The sequence below is a fragment of the Vanacampus margaritifer genome, chromosome 7, assembly GCF_051991255.1.
Source record: "Vanacampus margaritifer isolate UIUO_Vmar chromosome 7, RoL_Vmar_1.0, whole genome shotgun sequence".
Taxonomy (NCBI): domain Eukaryota; kingdom Metazoa; phylum Chordata; class Actinopteri; order Syngnathiformes; family Syngnathidae; genus Vanacampus; species Vanacampus margaritifer.
The window spans coordinates 11,149,734-11,173,061 of NC_135438.1; the positions used below are offsets into that span (position 1 = coordinate 11,149,734).

The 23,328-nt window shown below is 39.3% G+C and overlaps 2 protein-coding genes across 16 annotated transcripts in view; one reads left to right on the top strand and one right to left on the bottom strand.

The window, feature by feature from the left end:
- LOC144055674 (multiple PDZ domain protein-like) overlaps positions 1–20,008 on the bottom strand; it is a 53,134-nt gene extending 33,126 nt beyond the window's left edge. For 2 of the 4 annotated variants that reach the window (XM_077571871.1, XM_077571870.1), the window contains exons 1-17: positions 19,754–19,972; positions 18,446–18,530; positions 16,729–16,895; positions 12,997–13,212; positions 12,704–12,772; positions 12,445–12,567; positions 11,134–11,217; positions 10,196–10,300; positions 9,634–9,736; positions 9,447–9,538; positions 6,022–6,235; positions 5,640–5,714; positions 4,998–5,077; positions 4,421–4,567; positions 1,125–1,310; positions 848–1,009; positions 147–356 (exon numbers count right to left, since the gene is read on the bottom strand). In XM_077571871.1, coding sequence (XP_077427997.1) covers positions 147–356; positions 848–1,009; positions 1,125–1,310; positions 4,421–4,567; positions 4,998–5,077; positions 5,640–5,714; positions 6,022–6,235; positions 9,447–9,538; positions 9,634–9,736; positions 10,196–10,300; positions 11,134–11,217; positions 12,445–12,567; positions 12,704–12,772; positions 12,997–13,212; positions 16,729–16,895; positions 18,446–18,461 — 2,049 coding nt within the window. In that variant the 5' untranslated portion in view covers positions 18,462–18,530; positions 19,754–19,972. Of the gene's footprint in view, positions 1–146; positions 357–847; positions 1,010–1,124; positions 1,311–4,420; positions 4,568–4,997; positions 5,078–5,639; positions 5,715–6,021; positions 6,236–9,446; positions 9,539–9,633; positions 9,737–10,195; positions 10,301–11,133; positions 11,218–12,444; positions 12,568–12,703; positions 12,773–12,996; positions 13,213–16,728; positions 16,896–18,445; positions 18,531–19,753 lie in introns of all 4 variants that reach the window. The other 2 variants (XM_077571867.1, XM_077571869.1) reach the window with 2 other exon arrangements.
- A 1,455-nt stretch (positions 20,009–21,463) lies between these two features.
- adgrl3.1 (adhesion G protein-coupled receptor L3.1) overlaps positions 21,464–23,328 on the top strand; it is a 191,273-nt gene continuing 189,408 nt past the window's right edge. For 7 of the 12 annotated variants that reach the window (XM_077571875.1, XM_077571881.1, XM_077571874.1 and 4 more), the window contains exon 1: positions 21,465–22,059. The gene's annotated coding sequence lies outside the window, so the exon portion shown is untranslated. Of the gene's footprint in view, positions 22,060–22,404; positions 22,525–23,328 lie in introns of all 12 variants that reach the window. The other 5 variants (XM_077571876.1, XM_077571879.1, XM_077571878.1 and 2 more) reach the window with 3 other exon arrangements.

Sequence of the window (23,328 nt, forward strand, 5' to 3'; positions counted from 1 at the left end):
TCAGAACTACAGAATTAAAAACACCTTTAAGTGTCACATTATGAGGAACTTGTAGTATTTAACAAACTTATGGACTGGTGGTCTTGAGGCATTGTTTGCACCTAGCCTGGATTCAGTAGATGGACAGTCGTTTTTTCCCAACATACCGGCAGCGGTTTGGCAACACCAATGTGCACAGGACCGTAACCGGTGGACTTCAGCACATGCACGGCATAATCCAGACTGGAGCCTTCCAAGTGGGTCTCATTAACAAACATGAGGCGATCTCCCGGGAGCAGGCGGCCATCTTGGTCAGCAACACCACCCGGCACCAAGGAGCGGATTACCAGCACTGTTTTAGTGGCATCCTCCGGATCCTGCAAGACAAACATATGGGCGACGATACATGAAAGATTTCTACATCAGGCTTAAAAACCCTGTTTTTATGTAAAATTTAAGACAGACAATTTATCTCTGATGTTCTTTATACAAACATATACATAATAGAAGCTTAGGCTTCATATTCAAGAGGAAATGTCCCCATTTATATTTATTTTTAATTTTGTTATCTGTGGGAGCATTCATGGGAATAGCTAACTTGGGTCGGGTTGTTTTGATCATGATATTTTTAAATTCTCTCAAACTATTTTTTAATACTGTGCAACTGGGGTTTAAGTTTTGTTTTATCTTTAGAAAAGTTTCTCTCTCTCTCTCTCTCTCTCTCTCTCTCCTTTTGGACTTTTACATACAAAACCCCTGCTAGATTGCCTCTTCTGTTTTCTTCACTGAGGCGACACTGTTGTAGTTGAGACTGCAGCTTATTCCTGTCTGATCTATTTTTAGAAAGGCTAAGGGCCTTGTCTATTACCTGGTAGTCCAGGATGCTGAAGCCCAATCCTGACTCCCCTTTCTCCAGCTCTACCACCTGCGCCTCTCTCTCCCACATGGCCAAAGGAGGTGACATAGGCGGCACACCGCGCTTTGTGATGTCCTCAGCCGTAGGGCAGGGAATAACACAGCCTTGGTCCAACTGGGAAAAGAAAAGAAAAACATCATTTCATATCCTGCTGTAGGGAAAGGAACAAAAAGCAGTCTTTCCGTTCTCATCGGCCTCTAACACACATCTGTCCATTCCTTACATTCACCTTGTCATTGAACTCAGCCAGCAGCTCTTTCAAGGTGAGTTGGCCATCGTCCTCTTCTTCCTCATCGCTGTCGGGAATGGCAGGGGGTACAATGCGAGAACACACCAGGTAAACACAGATGGGAAGCTCCTTGAGGATGTTGACCACCTCTTTGTGTGTCTCTCCAATCAGTGGGATACCGTTCACCTGCAAGGAAGATTATAGACTATGTGCTGGGGCCTTTTGTTCACACGCAAACTATTTTACAGGTGAAAGAAATGTCACTTTTGGTTAGAATAATTTCAGTGGTTGTAAATGCTTTTGTCTTCTGTTGCTGGTTTTAAACATACTTTATCAAATACAGGGGTAATCCATTTTACACTTCAAAGTTTTAAGTCTGAGTATAAGTATTACTATAAATCAAGTATTAACCGTATCAAGTACATTATCAACAGTAAATGTCATGTGTGAGGTCATTTTTTAGCAACACATTGTACACATAAATAATAATAGTAAATGTGTTGCTAAAAAATGTTGAACTGACCTCACACATGACATTTAATGTTGATAATGTACTTGATACGGTTAATACTTGATTTATAGTAATACAACATTAACCATTTCATGCACATTCTTTCCTATGAAGCACACCCTAACCCAGAGTCCAGGTCCGGAGTCCTGAAGGTTTTAGATGTTTCCGCCCACTAGCACACCTGATTCATATAATCAGCTCATCAACATGCCTGATAATGATCCTGATCTTTAGTATCAGATGTGTTGGTTGGCGGAAACATCTAAAACCTGCAGGAATCCGGACCTCGAGGACCGGAATTGGTGAACCCTGCCCTAACCAACTGGAGTCAACGAGCAGTGTCCTTGAACCCGAAGTGTGCCAGCAAAGTTCAATGTATTCAAACTCAAGTATATAACTGTGACTTCAGTGCTCTGCAGTATTTCTCTCACATACTTTGTGTCAGTTTGTCTAGCAATGAGCATTATGACTGATGATGAGACCAGACTTGGTAGGGGAAGTCATTTACCGATGATGAGTCATGCATACAACACAGAAACGCTAACATCTACAATAGCAATGGTTTGAAATCGCCACGAAAGCAAGACGTCAAAGTCATGCTGATCGCATTCTTCTATGTGAAGTAATGTCGGGAAAAAAGTTGCCCAAGTCGGTTGGGTCGACCACAAAAATTGGTCTATTTCAATAATTTTTAAAAACATATTTGCGGCACCTGGAAGTTGCCGGAACCAATGTTTCGTGTTTCCGCACGGACACTTATTGCCGACGGACTCCAACCGGCTGTCAACAAAACACTACTATTAACATGCTTCCTAGGATTTGTGGTCTCTTTAGAATGAAAAGGGAGAAAATGATCATCGCTACACGACGTTTGTAACAAATTAATCTGCGCCAAAATCCAAGAAATAAAAGAGTTCTCATGAATTCATTTAAAACAGACACACAAATACAAGGCGGTATCTACTATGTTAAACATAAAGCAAGACTCACTCCTCCCAGGGCCGAGTTTTTTTTTCTCACTTCTCCACATAGTGTGCAGGCTAAGCCATCCAGCATTTGCCATAAGGACTATTACTAAGTGTGCAATAACCGAGCCGATATAATCACTGAATGGGCATCATCTACTGTGAATTCTTCCCACATGACCAGACAATTAACCAGGAAGTCTGCAAGGAGTGCTCAAGAAGAGCTGTGGCTGCTTCAACATGATAACGCAACAGCTCACAATGCCCTGAGCATCCCAGTTCCTGGCTGGGAACAACAACACTGCCATGCTGGAGCAACCTACTCACCAGACCTTGTTGTGTGAGTCCCCAACCCAAGCTCAAGGGTTTTATGAGCGGAAACCCTTTCTGAAGATTTAGACAACATCAAGCTAGCCATTGCAATGGAAAAATTCTTCCAGGAGTGCACAAAGGCGTGTCAGAGAAGGCAGACTTCAGGGGGAAGACATCAAAGGGGAAAACTTGCAGTAGCTTGGAATTTAAATATTTCCTTTGTGATACCAGTCCTGGAACTTGTTTGACATACCTTATAGAAGGCATTCAATCTTGGAGAACTACAGTTAGAGGCGAGTAAAAAAAATATCAGAATGGCAATGTATAAAAGTTAATTCTCACATGCTGTTAAAGCATTATTTCCCCACACGCTTTCAAAACTGCTATGTGCAAAATATTTTCATACAACTCAAATGAAAGTTACTCCTAGTGCGAACCATGCATTAAAAATGTAACACTTGGGGTCAGAGTACAGATTCTCTCTTCAAAAACCTCGTACACGGAGAAATTGTGGGGGTTGGTTTTAAAATTGGACAAGAAAATCAGCTTTGCTATGCTGGAATGGTGAGGTGAAGATCAAAGCATTGCTCTGTGACATAGATTTGGACTGCAGGAGGACAGCAGCGGCCCACAAATGGCCGCAGTATTCACGTGACTGTGGAGACCGGAAATGGTTTACAAATTCATCAGAGAACCCTCTCCACGAAGGACGAGTAATATGTGTGGGTTCATGAACCTGCTCAGAGCAGCCGTGGGAGTGCATACCCCCCCCCCCCCTCGCCCTCCTCCTAAGTGCAGAAATGCAGGGCAGACTCACACCCACCTTCTTATTACCACTTGGCCGCCTTAAGGGAAACTATGTGTTGGTTGCTAAACTACACTGTGCTCTTAAAAGCTGACCTAAATGAAATGTTCATAGTGATTATAATAAAAAACAAAAAACGTCCAAAAAATCCCTTTTTTTTTTTTTTTTTCTGGAGAGCTCAGTATTGTTCATTCGGTAATTTTACCGATTTGACATGTCATCATCATTGCTCCCCCCCCCCCCCAATTGTGTGGTGCATTAAAATTGGAGGGGAGTTGTATGTCGAAGACGGTGTCTCCACCCTACCCCCGCCCCACCCCCCAAAGTGTGTTATGTGCCCTATATGTCTATAAACAAAGTGTATTGTGCAAAAGTAGTTAAGAGGAGCGACCAACCGGGACCCCGGCGGGCATATGGGACGATAGGGCTCGCCCCCGGATACTGGGGCCCGCCAGTAACACGTAAAATGTGCAATCTTAATGTTATGAACTCGGAAAGAAACATATGCCAACACAGTTTGAGGCTGACAACTTTCATTGGCCTTGACCATGTTCTCTTCCTCAGCACATTGCCTGCATAGATCCAGGCAAGCTAATCACTCACCCATCCATCCATTTTCTAAGCAGAGTATATGTACTGTTCTTGGTCCAGCAGGACAGTTAAAAAATAAACTATTAGTTTATTACAACTTCAAGTTTCTCACCTCCAGTATCTGGTCGCCAGTGAAGATCTTGCCACTTTGACCAATCGGGCCCTCGGGCAAAACGGAGCACAGGTAATGATGTCCGGCACGAGCTTCCAGACTGATGCCCAGGCCACTTGTCTCGCTGAAGCGTTCCAGCTGACAAACCTAAAACAGCAATAGTAAGAATTGAATCATTGGCCAATTCCGGTAGTTTTTTTTCCTTTAATTTGAATGAAATTATCACAATTTTGCTCATATCTATTCCATCATTTCTAGTGCAAGTTATTCAATCAAGCAGTGGAAACTGCTGACTTTATCATCGGCATCTGATCGTAGAAATAGTATAAAATATTGTAAACAGATAGGGTTTTTTCCGGTGATAAAATTAGATGATCCTTTGACAGTCCTTCTCACGAAATTTAATGTAGGCAAATACGAATACAAGACATAACAAGCATAAAATATCGGCCCAAATAGGTTTAAAAAAACATGAATACCGACATTTGCATGTGTATAAGTACAAATCGTATACTGAATTGAATGGAATGCTTTTTCGGTTTAAAGAATGCATATATAATTGCAAAAAAAGACATACTATGACTTCATATCTTGGTCCAACTGCATGTTGCCACCTCATTCTTAAGTCTTCTTCCTCTGCTGGTGTCAGGTGCACTCCTGCGAACACACACACGTCCGCATATAACATAGTTAAATATGCCAATATACCACCTGGTGAGAATAAGTGGTACGGATAATGGATGGATGAGTATACCACTTATTCACATTGTGCTAGAATAGAAAGCATTGAGTCATTATCTGTACTGTTTAATACAAAGACTATCTGACCTTGGGGCCATGCATGATGTCTACACACAAAAGCCACTAAAGTGTGCATTATCACACCCACTATCAGATTTCTTGGCAAACAAATATTTTCTTGTACTTGATCTTTGAATGGCTCACAGCAATCAAAGCCTATTTAACAGAGCTCCCCAATCAAACCCGAAGATCGCTGTCTAAATAAAGCCGTGTATGCAGGCAGGCTAAGAGGCAAATCATCTGGAAGGAGCTGAATGAGTTGGATAAACACATGATTGCACAACACTATAAATAGACTCTCATCAAAGAGTATGCTTCGCCGCCACATCGCTCTTCCACAAGCCTACTTAAGAGTATCAGAGCGAGTCTCGTCATCCACTTGCAGACTGCAGTGCAGCATAAGGAAACGGCAGCTTACCGTTTCTTGAATCACGTCGGGGTCGTCTGTTAGCGTATGCTGCACGCCGGGAGATTTCACGCAGTGAGCATATTCCTGGGAGGAAGCGAGGATTTTAACAAACATGCATGTTAACACAAAACGATTAAACACCCATGCAATTTATTGTGATGTATCACATGTTCTGGACAGAATGACAGGAAAATAATAAAAAAATATATATAATAAAATTTAAAAAAAAAAAAAATAATAATAATAAATAATAATAATAATAATAATAATAAAAAGGAAATCCAGGAATACATCGACAATGCATGTAGGACCTATGGGTGTGCTTCACCATCAAATCATATTAATAACGTGAAAAATAAACCGAGATTGTTATGCTTTTTCCACATATCACCTGTCTCATAAATCTTGTTTAGTCCCATTCTGTAGGGATTGCCCTCTTGGAAGCTGTGGGAGTGTCGGAGAGGCTGCAATGGAGGGACCGGAGGCAAGATGTGACTAAGGCGGACGGCCTTCCTAAGAAGCCTCAGTCTGACCACAGGACCCGTCCGCCTCAGCACCTCCATTGCACGCTGCTCACTGCAGCCCTGCAGGCTCACCCCATCCACCTGGGGAAGGGACGCACACAAGCAAAGGGTGACAGGAAGCAAGGAAGAGTCAAGAAAAGGAAGAAAATAATGGAAATAGAATGAGTCTATTTCAGGGTGGAAACTGTTGCAAATAAGAACAAATATAACTTAAATCGTTAAAAGAATAAATACACTCAAATTTCCCTTTACTGTAATGTCGAAGGTGTAATGCGAAGGTGCATGTCAGAATTGGAAAGACAATTAAGTACTAAACAATACAGAGACTGATTAGGGACTATCTGCCCATAAACTAATGCAAGACTGACATTCATAAAGCGGCGATCGACAAAGTGAACAAAGTTAATGCCTCTCATTTTCCCATTCACACATAAACAAAAAAAAAAATTGGGAACCAGATAGGCAACAAAACAATGTAACCTTTGTATGTAATTTTTCAATCTTATGTATTTAAATATTGTCACAGTAATAGCAACACTCATGCATATACTGTAAAATTAATTTTAGGGATAGACCGATTATTGCCCTTTACAAATCTGAATCCCGATAAAGCTGGTATCTCACTGAGCGGGGAATGCTCGCGAACGTAGCGAATTCTCATCAGAATTTGTAAGATGTTCACAGACAGTTTTTACTTGTCACAAAGACATTTCCAACATATTCAGACAAATGTTCACTGTCTGTGAAGATCTTCTGAAACCTTTTACAAACCCTGACGAAAACACAAAATTTGCTATATTTGCATGCATTTGTTGCTCAGTATGATACAGGGAACATTCATTTATGGATTCATTTAAATTTCCTACTTTATAAAAATGATGCTGGCACTGATCCTACACTTTTTATTTTGAAAAATTTAACAAAATAATAATACAATTATGAAATGATGAAATTTTAGAAAACTTTGTTTACAGTAGAAAACTTTAGGGAACTATTTACTATTTAGCCTAACACATGCTGATGACCCTGGAAGCTCTCTGCAGTTAACATTTCTTTTTTTTAACAAAGCTGTCAAATTCTTTATGTTTAAAATGAAAAGAAAAAGGTTTAATTATTTTTTTTTATTTTGACGCTATTTCCTCTTTTACTGAAAACGAATATCGGCTTGAAATATTGGTTATCGGTTTCCTTGACTACAGATAATTGGTATCGGCCTCGGAAAATCCATATCGGTTTATCACTACTTAATTTTATACTGAATTGTTGTTCATTCAACTTTAACAAGTGTACATATAACGTTTTGTGTTATGACTTGCTCAAACCAAGTCACCTACTTGCCAATTCCACATATGCAACTTACAACACTGGAGAATAATAATGAGAATGAGGGAGCTGCATAAAGTTCTCAGGCCCATTGGAAATGAACTGGCATCTCACCAGCAAGTTCCAACTTCTATGTTTTGATCTTGAACTGGTGACACTCTATTCCCCAGGCTTCGTCCCTGAGGTAAAAGTCCTTACAAATGGAGCTACTGCTGTCCCAAGTGAATAGAAAGACAAACCAAAGACAAGAAAATGAAGCTGTGTGAACATTTATAGCGGTGGCCACCTGAGGGTTGAGGTAGGACCAGTTACTCTTAATCTTTTATACCACATCCCACATGTTAAAACTTTCAAACAATCTTCCCATATTCCCAGTTGAATGGCTCCAGTCCCACATCAGTCAACCCGCAGCAGGACCCATTACATTTCTCATCCAACCTATCAATATTTCAGGCTCCCTCTTGGCATCGGGAATGTGCCACACACAAATATATCACATTCAAAAGGGTCATAACAGGAATGATAACCAATGAGATTACTTACATGTTTCCCCCCCTTCCCCCTGTTCTTTTACAGACATCGCAAAATGCGTAGTACGTATCCATAAAATAAACTACCCACAAGAGACATATTGTTTTTTTTTTGTTTTTTTTAGCAATTTGAAACAGTTTCAAGGAGTCTTGAAAAAATTGTCTCTGACATTCTTTCATCAAAATACACACAGGAAAAAGAATTACAGCACAATTACCATCCACTAGCCATACGTACTTAGCAAACCTCTTTATGACTTTTGTTACAATGACAACCAATGCGACAGAGTTGAGGGCTATTCAGGCTTGACAACTAAATACAGTGTAGCGACTTTTCCGACCCCCCTGGTGACTGTATTTCATATAAAGTGACTCACAAATGCACTCACTTTTTGTGGTGTTATTGGAAACTTCTGGAGAGTCTCAAACTCCCTCCAGACTCTCTCTTCCACACATAGTGCAAATGAATTGACTTGTGCCAAGCCACCACTTGCTATTTAATTATCGTGACAATGCAATTCATTCAAGGTCAGGACACATTTTTTCAGAAATGGCAGCTACCAAAATATTGACTTGGTTGTTTAATTTCACACTTGATGGGTGAGCAGGCACTCCAGAGACCTTATTATTTGTATATAAACAGTTGAAAAGTCAATTTCCCAGAACATATCACCTTTGAGGCGCTAGCTTATCCGCACTGCTGTTATCCTGGTCTGGAACAAGGACCAAACTGAACTTATGACTTTGTGTGAACCTTGCAGTGGCTGTTCCAGGACATTAAATTAAACAAGCGGGTTTGAGCTTGGATGCTATTGTATGGGGGAGGGGGGGGGACCAACTGTCATGGGAGCTTCTTGTTTGAGATATTTATTATTATTATTGCCAACAGTTCCCAGACTTTTTAGTTTCCTCTGCATGCCATCTACTAGCAAAATAAACAAATAAATAAACTTTCTAGCGGTACAAAATGTGCTCAGTGTTTTTGTGTGTGTGTTTTTTTGTGCTAATGTAGGGCCACAAAGGCGGCAGAAACAGGATTACTATATATAGATGTAACTGCTAAGGTTATGGCACTGCAGTTTTTCTTCAAGTTACCAGACACTCTCACACCAGAAAACATACCGTTGGACTTTAATGGCCTTCAAAGGCTTTTTGCAATTTACTTTACAGTTTGGAAGCAGACTTAACGGTACAAACAGCTATCTTGAGTATTTGGGTACATACTGTACGTTTAGATGATACAAAGACATAAATGAACTTCCTATTTTAAAAAATGTGTGATAGTCCCCAATGTCTCAAGAGGTACCGGTCAGATTATTAGTTTTATATCTTACAAAATCAAAACTAAATCAATGTTGCGTTTACTTAGCAGTTAAACTGTGCGTAACTTTACCATGCAAAACAATTTAAAAAGGCTTCTTCTTTTTTTTCAAACTTACAGACAGGATGATATCTCCAATGTGAATGTGCCCATCTTGGTCGACACTGCTGCCCTTCAAAATGCTCTTCACTGTCACACCGGCGCTGTATACTGAACAGGGAGAAAGAAAAAAAAAAGTTCAACACAAAACTGGCCCGCTTGGTTGTGTTTGTTTTCATTTTCATATACGAAACATCGTTCATTACTTGAGTTTAGGTCGCCTACATAGCTGGAGATGGTGAATCCCAGCCCCCGGCTGTTTTTAGTGAACTGCACACTGAACTCATAGTCATCATTCAAGTCAAAGAGCTGGTGAGAAGCAGAAAGACAACATTGAATACACCCAAAGCAACACCTACACAGTCTATTAAGAATATTTAAATAAGAATGATTGTACGGAGTTTTGACATCATTTGAGAGGTATCGTTATAACAATTTATAGTCTTTATTGTGCAGCTAATTTTAATTAACTGCACTGCATCGTGGTAAAAAGTGTTGCTAACAGTGCGCCCCTCTTATGCAAGTGACAACATTCCCACACACATATGCTAATTGAGTACACACCAGTGAAAGACGAGCAAGGCAATTTCCCCAAATTGCTCTTGTGTTCACTGAGAAATGTAAATGAGGTCATCAAAATATAAGAAAAAGCTCTCCCGATTACTTGCAAACATAAAAAAAAAAAAGACATCGCTTGCTAACACAATCAAACCTTGGTACTACTGTCTCGGGGCAGTTTATATTGAGCACATTTTGGGATTAACACACCTCGCCATCCAAGGACTCCTGGCTGAGGACAGGAGAGGAGAAGTTGTCCTTGTTGATGTCCCTGGCGATGAGTAGTTTTACCTTGCTACCAGCATTACGGAGCACCTGGCCCAGGAGGTGAGGGATGAATATGAATGATCTATCTATCTATCTATCTATCTATCTATCTATCTATCTATCTATCTATCTATCTATCTATCTATCTATCTATCTATCTATCTATCTATCTATCTATCTATCTATCCATCCATCCATCTATCTATCTATCTATCTATTGAAGAGGGTCTTCTGCCCAGATTTAGTCATAACTGTTTTAATTTATTTATTTCCTCAGTAGAACTTTTATATGTGGATGTGTCTTTGTGAGTGATGTCACAATTTCTGCCAAGTGTCTGTAATCAATGATGTTTTTAAAGTCTTATCGTCATGACTGGGACCTCATCTATTTCCACAACAATGTAATCAATGATGTTTTTAAAGTCTTTACTCATGTCCGGTGAACTCCAGGTGGGCTGTTTGGAGGGGGCTTTGTGGTACCGCCCCTTCAAGATAATATAAGAATGTTGTGAGTCCACTGTAACTACACACTTGCGAGAAGAATGCAGCCATTTGTCTGTAAACTCGCTTGTGTCCGGAATATTCTGTAAAAATAAAACCTTCGAAGGAACTGTTCACCGATCTCCAGCCTGCATTTGGATAACCAGCATTCTCACTACCCGAAAGAAAACGAACACGCGGAAGAAAAATATTATTTTCTTCAACACTATCTATCTATCTATCTATCTATCTATCTATCTATCTATCTATCTATCTATCTATCTATCTATCTATCTATCTATCTATCTATCTATCTATCTATCTATCTGTCTGTCTGTCTGTCTGTCTGTCTGTCTATCTATCTATCTATCTATCTATCATCCATCCATCTATCTACTCACCTGCGCCACCTGCTCGCTGTTCATGCCAGCCAGATCGGTGTCTCCAATGCACAAGATTTGATCCCCACTGCGCAGTCGTTTATCCTTGGGGTGCCACATTTTAATCACAACACATTTTTCTATTAATTCATTAGAGGTGCGAACGCTACAGTTAATTTGGGTAGCAATGAACATTAGGTGATAAAATATTTTGTATTCAATGAGAAGGAGGAACCAGCAGAAAGGTAGTTTAAATTAGCACGAACAAGATGGTGACTACCTGGCTATATCAAAATCTTGCATTAATTTGCTTTTTTGCTTTTTCTTAATTGGTGAGCTTTAAAGGCTTTTTACTGTGACAGCGGGACAGTACTTAGCACTGTCACCCCACAGCATGGAATCTGTTTTAGAGAGTCTTTTATGGGAAAAGAAAATGGTAGGGCTCTTCCCAATTAGCTTGGCTTCACACTGCAGTTGCAAAACTACACTAATTTCTCTTACTTTCTTACCAGCTTTTTAAACTTTTACTTTCTTGCATTGGTAATGAATTAGAACGATCGGTGACTCCTCGTAAAGCCTCTATAATGAAAAACAATTCTGCCTAGCAGATGCAGCAACCATATTCCAACTATAGCTATCATTAAGACATAACATTTTTGTTATAGGAGATATTCCATATTACAATCAAATCACTGCTCTAAATTAAATTAAATCGATTAATAAAGAGAATCTCAATTGATGATTGAGGTTTTTTTTGGGTTGCATTCATTCACTGTAATCTTGACGATTTCGGCCGATGGAGACCTTGAGGCTAAAGATTGACTGTTCTATGACTTGGGCCAACTAGTGCAACCCAGAGTTCGGAGTAAACATGGTGAAGCTGCATTTAGCTGTTATGCTGCACACAAATGGAATACGCTGCACAAATGGAATAGTATAAATGAATATAATATTAGTATAATAATTAATTGGTTTGATGTTATTGTTCCATCATTCGTTTCATTTGAAATAACCATTTAATTCGATGACTATCTGTATACATTTTCTACTTAAAATAAATAAATAAATAAATAAATAAATAATAATAATAATAAATATAAATATATTCATAAAAAACTGTTACATTTATTTATTATATATTTGCATTTATATACAAAACAGCTTTCAACACTTTCAAGAAAACATGAACTTTTGAACGGTGTTTGTTGTTGTTACCGCACTGTCACTGAGAACCTACACTTACTAACCTGTATTATATGATAGTTGCATTGTTGTTATGTCCCAACAGCCAATGAATATCCACTTCAACTGTTTAAGTAATTTTTGAATTACCTGTCCAGCTGCTCCACCAGGCAGTATGGTCTTGACCATAACTCCTGTGCTCCGTCCTCCTATGATGCCAAAGCCAAGCCCTTTCCCGTCATTGGTTAGTTCAATGATCTCCAGGTGACGCCTCTAATAAATAAATAAATAAATAAATAACCAAAACTCTGTTGAAGACAAAATTGCTATACTGTATATAAATAATTAACTCAAAAATACAGAGGTAGATAGATAAATAGAGAGAGAGAGAGAGATTTGTTTTGTTTACCTCATGCGCAATTGCTGCCAGACTCCTCCCCATAGACATGGTTCGGGATATTCGAGGTGGTGTGCAGTACTAAAAGAAATGACAAACAAACCTGAAGTGACATCAAGTAAGCCGAATAGCATCACACAAGTTTATACCCAGCAATGCTTGTGTAATTTGAAGCGATATTCTCAAACAAACTGACATTTTTGAAAAGCAATATATTGCGCCTTTTCAGTGAGTGAGCGCTTTGGGAGCAAGTTGCTCTCCATTACAATGAATAATCTCATGCTTATGACTCATATTTGAGGTACCTGGGATTCAGTGTGAACGCAGTTGTCTGCATGGACGTCAGAGAAGGGCAAATCCTGCGAGTCCAGGGAGGAAACGCTTCCGTCCCTGTGGAGCGACCTGCTGGGTCTTTGGTTCTCCATGGCCCATGTGTAGGAGTCGCTGTGGCTGAGCATCTTGGCATCCATCGCCACACCCTGGCACTTGCCACAGTTCATGGACACCGACTTGGAAAGACCCTTTCCCCGGTGGGATTCAAGCATCCGGGGAGGATTGCAAAGTGGAGATGATTTAGGAAGGTAGGGCGTGATAGGGAAAGAACAGATAAATGAGAGAAGGATTGATCGATGCAAGTGAGAACGGGAAACATTGAGAGGGGAATGGATGGCGGCGATAAGGAGATGGTGAAGGTGGAGACATTAATTGTCGGAAGCACATACAGAGACAGAGAGGAATAGGATGAGTGGGGTGACATTGAAGGATTGAATTAGTATGGATAAAGCACAGGAGTAGAAATGTTTATTTATTTCGTGTTTCATTGAGGGAAAGTATCCTTGACGATTAAGGTGGTAGTGAACAGGAACAGGAAAATGAAGACGATGTTTATTTTGGTCAAGAAAGGTCGGCTGAAGTAGCCATGACAAGATAATCGACGCCAAATCTTCCCCACTCAGAAAAGTTTCCCATCACATTCACCTTTACCATTCAAGTATGTGCTACAAAATACAAACTGTTATGTTTTGCATTTGGTTCACTATTAACCATGCTATACATTTTTTATACCGATTCATCTCTAGTCCTGACCATGGCAAGGTGTCCTTGAGACTGAACCCTATCACATGTGACTCAGCTAATCGAAAGGACAGACAAAAAGGTTTGAACCAACACCTGTTCAAACCTGGAACATGAGTGGCAGCAGTAGCTTGTCTCTTGATTGGGACTGATGGTTGGAGAGGTGCAAATGTGCATTCACAGAAATATTTCATCCTAACTTAAGATTTATGTTTGTTTGTTTTTTTACATTATTATTTTTTTTACATTATTTGAATGCAACCCTATTAAATAAACCTTATATGATACATATTCATTAGTCTATTAAATCCTATTTATTTGAAATGCATAATCCTCAGGTTTATGTATTTTGTAAAAGTATAACTACTTTTTCCTATTTTTACATTTTTGAGATGTCTGCATTCAGTTTCATCGCCAAAACATAAAAATCGCATAAAAAAGAAAAGAAAAAAGGACATACGTGTTTTTCACATAACAGCAATGATATGCTATTTATTGTGTATAGGTAACCTGGTTATGATGCAATTGAAACAATATACTTAATGTATTTTGAATACTGTACTCTCATTATTATTAATTGAGTGTAATTATACTTTATTAATAATAAATACATAAACCTGAGGATTATGCATTTCAAATAAATAGGCTTTATTAAACTAATGGATATGTATCATATAAGGTTTATTTGGTAGGTTTGTGTTAAAATGATCTAAAACAAATAAATAAAAAAGTTAATGGGAATGAAATTGTGCTGAAATTCGGGCCAATGGGTATAAAACAAATAGAGACCCAATTGTTAAATTACAGAAAAAAGCAATTAGAATAAAAAATAAGGTTAGTTACAGGGAAACAAATAATCAGTTATTAATAGGATCGGGCATCTCGAAATTTATGGATATTGTTTACCTAAAAACAATGGAAACACTTTTTTGTGTAGTAAATAATAGCTTACCTCTTTTTATTCAAATTTGCTTTAAACTAAGAGAAGGAATCTACAATTTAAGGGGTTTAATTATGTTTGAAATACATAAAGTGAGGACTAATGAAAAATACAGGTGTGTCTCATTTTTGGGAGTGAAATTGTGGAATAGTCTTGATGATGAGCTGAAGCTATGCACTTCCTTATCGGGGTTTTAGGAACAACTAAAATATAAAATCATTAATGCCTATAGTGCCATAGACAAACTGTAAAATATTAAGGCGCTTTGATGTCCGTTGAATGATTATTTGCTTGTTTTGTTGTATTTTTATGTGACTTCAAGTGAATGTATAGGACTGTGTTTTGAATTATGTTTAAAATGAGTCTTATTGTTTGAGAATATTTCTGTAAGCTATATAGTGTTATGATTGGTGTCCTGTCTGACTTGTGAGGTTTTGTTCGCACCTGTACTCGTCATCTTGTTCTCTTGTGTCATCCAATCATCTCCCCCAGCCACTTGTGTCTTGTCCAGGTGTCTCTCGTTGTCTCGTCAGTTGGCTTGTATTTAGTTCCCTGGTTTTGTTCAGTCTTTGTTGCATGATTGTTGCTGTCACCAATGGTGTTTTGTTGTTACTTTGATTTTTTGGCTTTTCAGATCTTTGTTGGTTTTGTTCACCCAGTAACCCTGGTAGTGTTTTTGTTAAATAAATTGTGTTTAGTATAACATGCATCCCTGCCGTGGTTCTCCTGCCTGGCTGCCTCCCTGCATTTGAGTCAACTGCAACCGTGTCATATAGGGGTAGGAAATAAAAAAACTTTCTACTCCTTTTTTCGAACATGTGTATGTATAAGTTATTTTTGTTTTGTATGATTTTTAACTCATTCACTGCCATTGACGGCTCTAGATGTCAAAAATTCATTTGAACTATTTCTATTAGTTTAAAGAATGTTTCCCACTTTTGTTAACAAGAGTATGAAAACCTAGAAAAAAGATTTAGTATATCTAGAACAGATATAAAATTTCTGATTAATTGTGAGTTAACTGGTGAAGTCATGCGATTGATTCCGATTAAAAATTTGTATCGCCTGATGCCCCTAATTTTTAATAATCTTTTCTTTCTTTGTTTAGTGTCAGGCGATAAAAAAATGTAATTGTAATTAATCGCCTGACTTCAATAGACTCACGATTAATCACAAATGCAATATCTGTTCTAAATGTACAATGAAAAAAATCTAGGTTTTCATACTCTTGTTGACAAAAGTGGAAAATATGTTAAACTAATAGAAATAGTTCAAATGATTTTTTGACGCCTATAGCCGTCAATGAGTTAATATATTTGAGTTTTTTTTTTTTCTTCTTTGTGTGTATATATATATGCGCTTGAAAAAAAATTATTCAATAGGAATTTGTCATGTAAAAAATTACATAAATCTTGAGTTGGGCTTGAAATATTTCTGTAAGTTGCCTTTTGAGCTCTGTAAATGGATTCTCTTGAACAAGATGCCAAACCTTATAAATGATGTACTGACATGAATAGTAATCCGTTATTTGGTATAATAGATCCTGATGTCTCCTGAAAGTTGACCCTAAGATGCATCATGCTACTTCTCTAAAGTAATAATGCTTGTGTTGGTCTTATAGTGTTAGTCTATTAAGGCTTAATCACACTTAGCAAGCCTTGATACACTGCCAAGCAACATAACCTTGATTATGTCACATGCTATGTGATGCAAACGGGTGTGAATAACTATTTTCAAGTAACACTTGCAACCATGGCCACATCGCACACAAAAACAACAATTGGACCAAAACTTATAAACGATTACTGCAAACTCCTTGACATTACATACAGTATGACCACTTCTCCCTTCACCCCTCCTTCTCACTCCCTCTCTCTGTCTTGAGGGTTTAGTGGTAAGCCAAGGTAAGCTGATTACTCATCCGGTTTGCTTCCTGCATTCAGTATTTTGGGAACAATTCCAGCTCCTTCTTCACCATTCAATGTACACCAAACGCCCACACACACTTGAGCTCACGCTGTACCTTGGCTGGGGGCTTCCGCTGAGCCTTCTGTAAGCTGAGAATATGAAGGAAGAGGGGGCTCCGTAGGACGGTCTTCAGCAGGCTGAGTTTCTCCTGAGCGGGGGCCTCCCCTCGCTCTTTCAGTTTGGCTTGAAGTCGCTCCACAGCCTCCAAGGCACGCTGAGTATCTGCGCAGAAATTGTACATCATTAATTTGTGTGTCATTCAGCTACAAGGTTTCTCCTGGATGACTTTGCAGTTATCCCTAGAGCTGTGTGGTGTCCTTAATACTCATATCTAGCATATTTTGGTAGCGCGTGAATGGAAGCCTGCTTTGTATATTTATCGGTATTGTACAGTGGAACCTTGAAAATCAAAGGCTACAGCGGGACAATGAAGAAACGGACCAAAATGATCAAGACAGGGTGATAATAAGTCTTACATTCTTTCAAGTTGAGACTTTACCTTGCTAGAGCTCATTTCAGTGACCATCAAATGCTAAATCTTTTGAATGTGGCATGATTTTTCTTTGGCTTTTTTTTTGTAGTTGCCGACAGATAACGGACTTGTTAGTGCTGTCACTTGTTATATAAAAGTAGATTGTTTTAATTTTGCTCATTACATTACAATACAGTACATTGTTTTGTAAAACGGTTACACATATTTTTGGAGACGTCATAGCTCTCGTTCTTAACTAAATGTTTAAAGAATGTTTTATTTAAAACGGAAGCCAACCCTAAAATTTTGTACATGCCCCCACTAGTCTAAATACGGCATTCTGATTAATATTAATATTTGTGGAATATGAATAAAGCAGCAAAATCCACCTTTTTTATCCAGCGGAGGGGGGCGGCCATTTTGCCAAATGCGGTCGATTGAAAATGACATCACAGTTGCTCAGGTAATGACCAATCACAGCTCACACCCAGAAAACAGGTGACCTGTGATTGGTGGTTACCTAAGCCTTGAGCAACTTGGATGCCATTTTTCAGTCGACAGCAAGTGGCAAAATGGCCGCCCCCTGACAAATATGATAAAAATAGGTGGATTTAACTCATATTCTACAAACACGATATTAATCAGAATACCATGTTTACACTGGTGGGGCTGCATAGAATATACTAATGTAAAGGAAATATTTGGGTTGACAGTCTTTAACTGAGTTTTACACTTACAGTAAATGGTCGTCAAGAAAGTTTAACTTTTAATACATTGGCGGTAGATTAAATAAAGTTTCTGCATCTAAGGGTGAAAGTGTGAAACTTGTTGACTCTACTTGATTTATTTTGTTTGCTAAATACTTTTTTAAATTTTTTATAAATTTATTATTCTGTGAGCTGAGAAAAAGAAAGATAGTAGCTGAAGTTTGGCAAAAGTCCAATGAGCTTTACTTGCAGCTGTGATCACCAATGATAGTTGGGTTTTTGTTGTTGCTGTTATTTTTTTGGGAGGGGGGGGCAGGGGTGGTAAAAAAAGAAAACCTGAAAGGTCGCATGGGTCGAGTTGGCAGGCTGTATTCTGTGAGGAAGTAGCTAATGAGCATGAGCCACAAACTCGGTAATTGCACATGGCAGAGTGTTAAGACACTGTAAACTCTTCACAACAAAGTTGTGAGCATCTTGACTTTTGAGCCCTACACCACCTGCACATGGAACTCCTCACTAGTGCAACCTTGCCTGACCCCGCCTCTGTATATATGGAGCATGTATATCTGTATGGAAGTCTTTAATGTACTTACCCATGATCTCCATCATAGATTTGCTTGGTTGAACACTTCCTTGGTGACTTCCGGTCTCAGTTAAATGCCATTTTCTTTCTGGCACCTAAAAAGAATAAATACTTTAGTCATTTTATGTGAGAAAACTGCCAGCATACTTCCAAACTATCTTATAGCAATTAATTGCAACTGCACACGGACTCATCATCTCATCATAATTAAAGAAATGCGTCCAATATGCATTCCACATCTGTTCTGCAACACTTCATTTCCCTTGCCATTCTCTCATTTATTTATTTATTTTTAACAAGCGAATGGTTTGTCAACTAATGCTCTTTAGCGGGATTTAAATCTCCAAAAGGGTTTACCAGCCCCCGATGGTAATTAACTGCGACATACTGCCTCCCCATCAGTCCACTGTAAATACAGTAATAATGCATTCACTGGTCACAAGTTACATTAGGTACACTTGCACAATGCTAACCAATACCAATAAACCATTGCTGGTTTGAGCTTTTGATGTCACGTTAGTTAATTAACACATTGTTTTAGTTCTGTTTGTAGACACACCTGTTTTTCAGTGTTCATGGAAACTGCTCTTGGTTACTGCAAGCTTGCAGGAAAGTAGCTAAATTTGATATTAATCAGATTGGGAGTGGGACTTAATACGTTTTTCTTCCTTACACTCCTTTTCAGGCTAGGTTTAGTTGAGTATTGTCTGGAGAAATTGCTCAATTGTTGGATTTGATTGCTGCCTGAAATAAATGAACAGTCAATGAATGAATATATCCCATTAGGACACTGGTAAGGTCAGAGATGTATAAATTAATACAACAAAAATGTTATAATTACTATTGTAGTACTCAACTGTATCAAATTTTACAGAATCGGTTGTTTCAAGTTTTTAAAATGAAGATTATAAACACTTTTTTAAATCAGTGACACACATTTAGCAAATAATTTTGTGTTACATTAACACCTCCCACACCTAGCATATGTTGTGTATCATCTTTAGAAAAATAGCTACAATTTGTGATACTGCTCTTGCATTGGATTTGAATGGATGTATAGCCATTGAATGCTAACTGCATTAATGGTTTCAGTTGGCAATGACAACGTCTCATTGATAAGCTAATTAGGGGGCAACCGATACCGTAGGTACGTCGGTGCATAAATGTCCTTCACGGCTTATTTCGAACTTATTTTCTCTTAATAAGGCGATGCAGACTAGACAACATCAATATGAAAATCATTTAGACCAATTAAATATGCGCGTTAGCTATTAATTTGACATGACATATACAGACAGCATCTAGTTCCGTCCATTACCGTGACGAGCAGACGGTCATCATGGACGGTTCGTAAAGATCCATGGGCACACGCCGGGGGAAGAGCAACAGGTCCCGGATATGCTGTGGATGCTGTGGACGAGGCGCCAGAAAAATACACAATACTGCAAAGTTTCCATAAACAACAAGTGATTACAGTACGATGGTACACGACCTGCTATCAAAGAAGCAGACAGTTTTTTTTTCTTCTTCTTGCAGCCTTGTTTGACACGACGCCAGTGCGCATGTCGGCCACTGATCCTCTCTGCCCTCGCACTTGGGACACAACATTAGGGACACCTGCAGACGAAACAAGCGCTCTCAGCCTGTCTCAATATAGGTGGGTTGATAACCAAAACATTTTCTCAAGAAAAGGTCAAATGTTGCCCGTCAAATAATGACTTGAGTAAGTGTTACTCAAGTAACTTCTGGTTTCTTTTCTTAAAGCAATAAGCGTCAAATGGACATTTTTTTATTTTATTTGACCAACAACGTCACTTTGACTAAAATCAAAATAAATTACGACAAATTCAACCAACAAAAAATGGTCTTAAATTAACTGTGATTTAAGACAATTTTAGGAAAACACGTGTTTTCTTAAGTTTGGAGTTCTTGTAGACTGAAATGTTGAAGTATTTAGGCAGGCAGATGACAAAGCATGACAACCTCCATTCTCTGTCTTGCTTCAATAGCACTTTAGAGATGGTATGAGATTTCTCTATCTATCTATCTATCTATCTATCTATCCCTACCTACCTGCCTAATCGCCACCATTTTATCTGTTACGCAGCCTTTTTTTTTAAATTATTGTTATTATTATTATTTTTTACACTTTAGTAATTTACAGCTTTGAAATGTTATATGTAAAATTCTCTATTTAATAGAAACACACGTTAGGCTGTATTCAGTACTCATTTACATCATTTCTGCAGAACAATAGCCATCTCAATGTTGGCGATTGATTATCATTATCATCAATGGTTTCTAACAACACTAGTTAGAAAGCCACTTCACTAAAATAAATAAATACATTTCACAATTGCATGAGTTCCTTCCTTAACTCTGTCACTACAGATTCGTGCATTAATTATTTCCTGGGGAAAAAATCAATTACAACCTAGTACAAATTGTGAACCTAAGAGCATAATGCCGGAGTCATTTTTGAACGTTTTGGGAAATAAGAATTAAAAACAACAACAAACGGAACAAAAAAGATTGAAGAAGAGTCAGGTTATCCCGATCTTTCTTTTTGGACTGAATATTTGAAAGATTTTTGAGAAAGCACATTTATTGGCATTTTTATTTATATAGTGACTTAAGTGGTTACTTTTGGCTATTAGGCTAACAAAATAATGTCTCTCTTTGTTCCTCTATCTTTGCCAGTGACGTATTTTGCCTCAAAGTTGGCAGACGCTGTAAGGAAGTGTTTTTTTTTTGTAAACAAAGTACAGCACAAACGGTCCAAACTTTTTTTCTTTTTTTTAATACAAGACCATTTGAGTTCTGCGAAGGATGAATTCGGTTTCTGCTGCAGTTCCCAGTGTGTTTGTGTGTTTACACACGGTAGGTGGAGCCCTAACTCCAGACATCTCCGAGTGGTTCCAGTTCCGTGTTTTCCCCCAGATAGTCCACTTGATCGCGCCGCTCCAGCCTTCTCGCTCTTTCTTTTCCGTGTGCATCCCCTTGGCAGAAATCATCACCGCCCCCCCATCCCTCCTAAAACAAGCCACCCACCCATCCTCAAGCTCACCCCGCCCGCCTCGCCTTGCCTTGCTGCCACACGAGCCTCACGTCGCCGGGCTACGCGCTCTCACTCACTGAGCGTTCCTCGGGAAAAAAAACACACACAAGAAAACCGGTTTGTCATTGCTGACCCTCCGCAAGTGACTTGACCGCACTGTTTTGGCGCTTGTGGAGAAAAGTCAGTGAAGGCGATAGAGGCGTCTGGGGAAGATAACAAGGGATAGAGAGGAGAGAGAAAGAGAGGGAGGGAGGACGGGAGGAGACAGGCGGTCAGAAATACGCCTCTATCCTCCTTCTCCTGCACACTCCAGCGGACTTACATCCGTCCATCCTCTCGCGTGCCTCGGGATACCAAGCACGCTACCTTACTGCTGCTTTGCAAGAAGGGGGACAACAACAAAAAAAAATCTCTTTTTCTCCTTATTATTTTCTTTGCACCAGAAGACCCGGAGTCAAGTGCAGACATTTCTCACCTATTTGCATCTAAGGACTGTATGAGAGAGGGCTTCATTCCGCCTCTAGTGTGCACTGGATGTGTATGTATGTGCTCTGACTGGTGACACGGTAAGATTTAATTTCTTCCTTTTCAAAATGCGGCTGTTCATATCAACCTGTGTGCAGCGCTCCATGCAAATTACCTGGCAACCCTGACTTGCTCATGGGAATGTGGCCTGTAAGGCAACACTTGACCGGTCCCATCGTATGCGGGGGGGGGGTAGAGTGTAATGTAATGTAATGTAAAGGAGCTATATGGTATAGCCATCCAGCAGCTTGCGTGGCTGTATGGGCGTCACACTGATGTCAGATGATGATACCGCCATGCTAAAACTAAGCAATGTAATCACATTACAGTGGAGGATGGATCCTGCACATTATTATTCTGTTCCGCATGTGTCTGCCTCACTGCAGGGTGCATATGCACTGCTCTGTGGCGTGATGGATGACAGGCAGTCTTCATCTTCTCAGCATTTCTCCCATCTTAGCAAGCTGTCATTTGGATATATTGGAATGCAATAAGGCTGATTTTTGGTGAGTCTTCAAATCCAAAGTCAATGCAGCCACTCTGTAGTCAAAGCAGGCCAACACATACATGGATATGTCAATCATGCGGATTCATGAGTGAAAGCTATGACTCTTATTTACGGAAGAGGCGCCCTGGGTTGTAAATGACCTTGATGAAAACTACCAAAGGTGGCACAGTCTCTTTAGAAACACAATAACAATCATTTATGTGTTATTGTTGTTGTGTTATCAGGAGCACTTCCAGTCAGAAATGTGACGTGGATTGGAAAGCAAAAGTCCACCCTTGTATGACCCTCACTGGCAATTTGTCCTCAGTGTGCTCTTCAGTGTTTTTTTTTTTTTTTTGCACTGACCCTTGTGAGTCACTGGCGATCGGCACTCTCAGCATCCAAATGGCTCTCAGCTTGGACACAGTGTGCAAATTCTTTGTGTGTGTTACAAAGGTGGCATGGATGCGAGCGCGCAGGCTGGAGTAGGTGACAAAATGTGTTGACTCCTCTGTCATTGCAACAGCTTAAAAGGAATAAAAGTGTCAGATGAGCAACACCGGCGGGGAAATGGTCAGTGCAGGCGCTTGTGAATGTCGTCTTCTTTGGACTTAAACGCCGCAGCTTCTTTATCTTTTGTTGTAACTATGTAGATTTGCTTCACTGCCATTTTGGCAGCATCTGTTGGAGCGCATGCCCGTCCTGTCTCTAAGGACATCATTATGTTTGTGGATGACATAAATATCACTAAAACATCTGTCATCGGCACATCTGGTAGAGTCAAAGTGATCGTACAGTTCATTGCATTCATTTGTTTGTAATT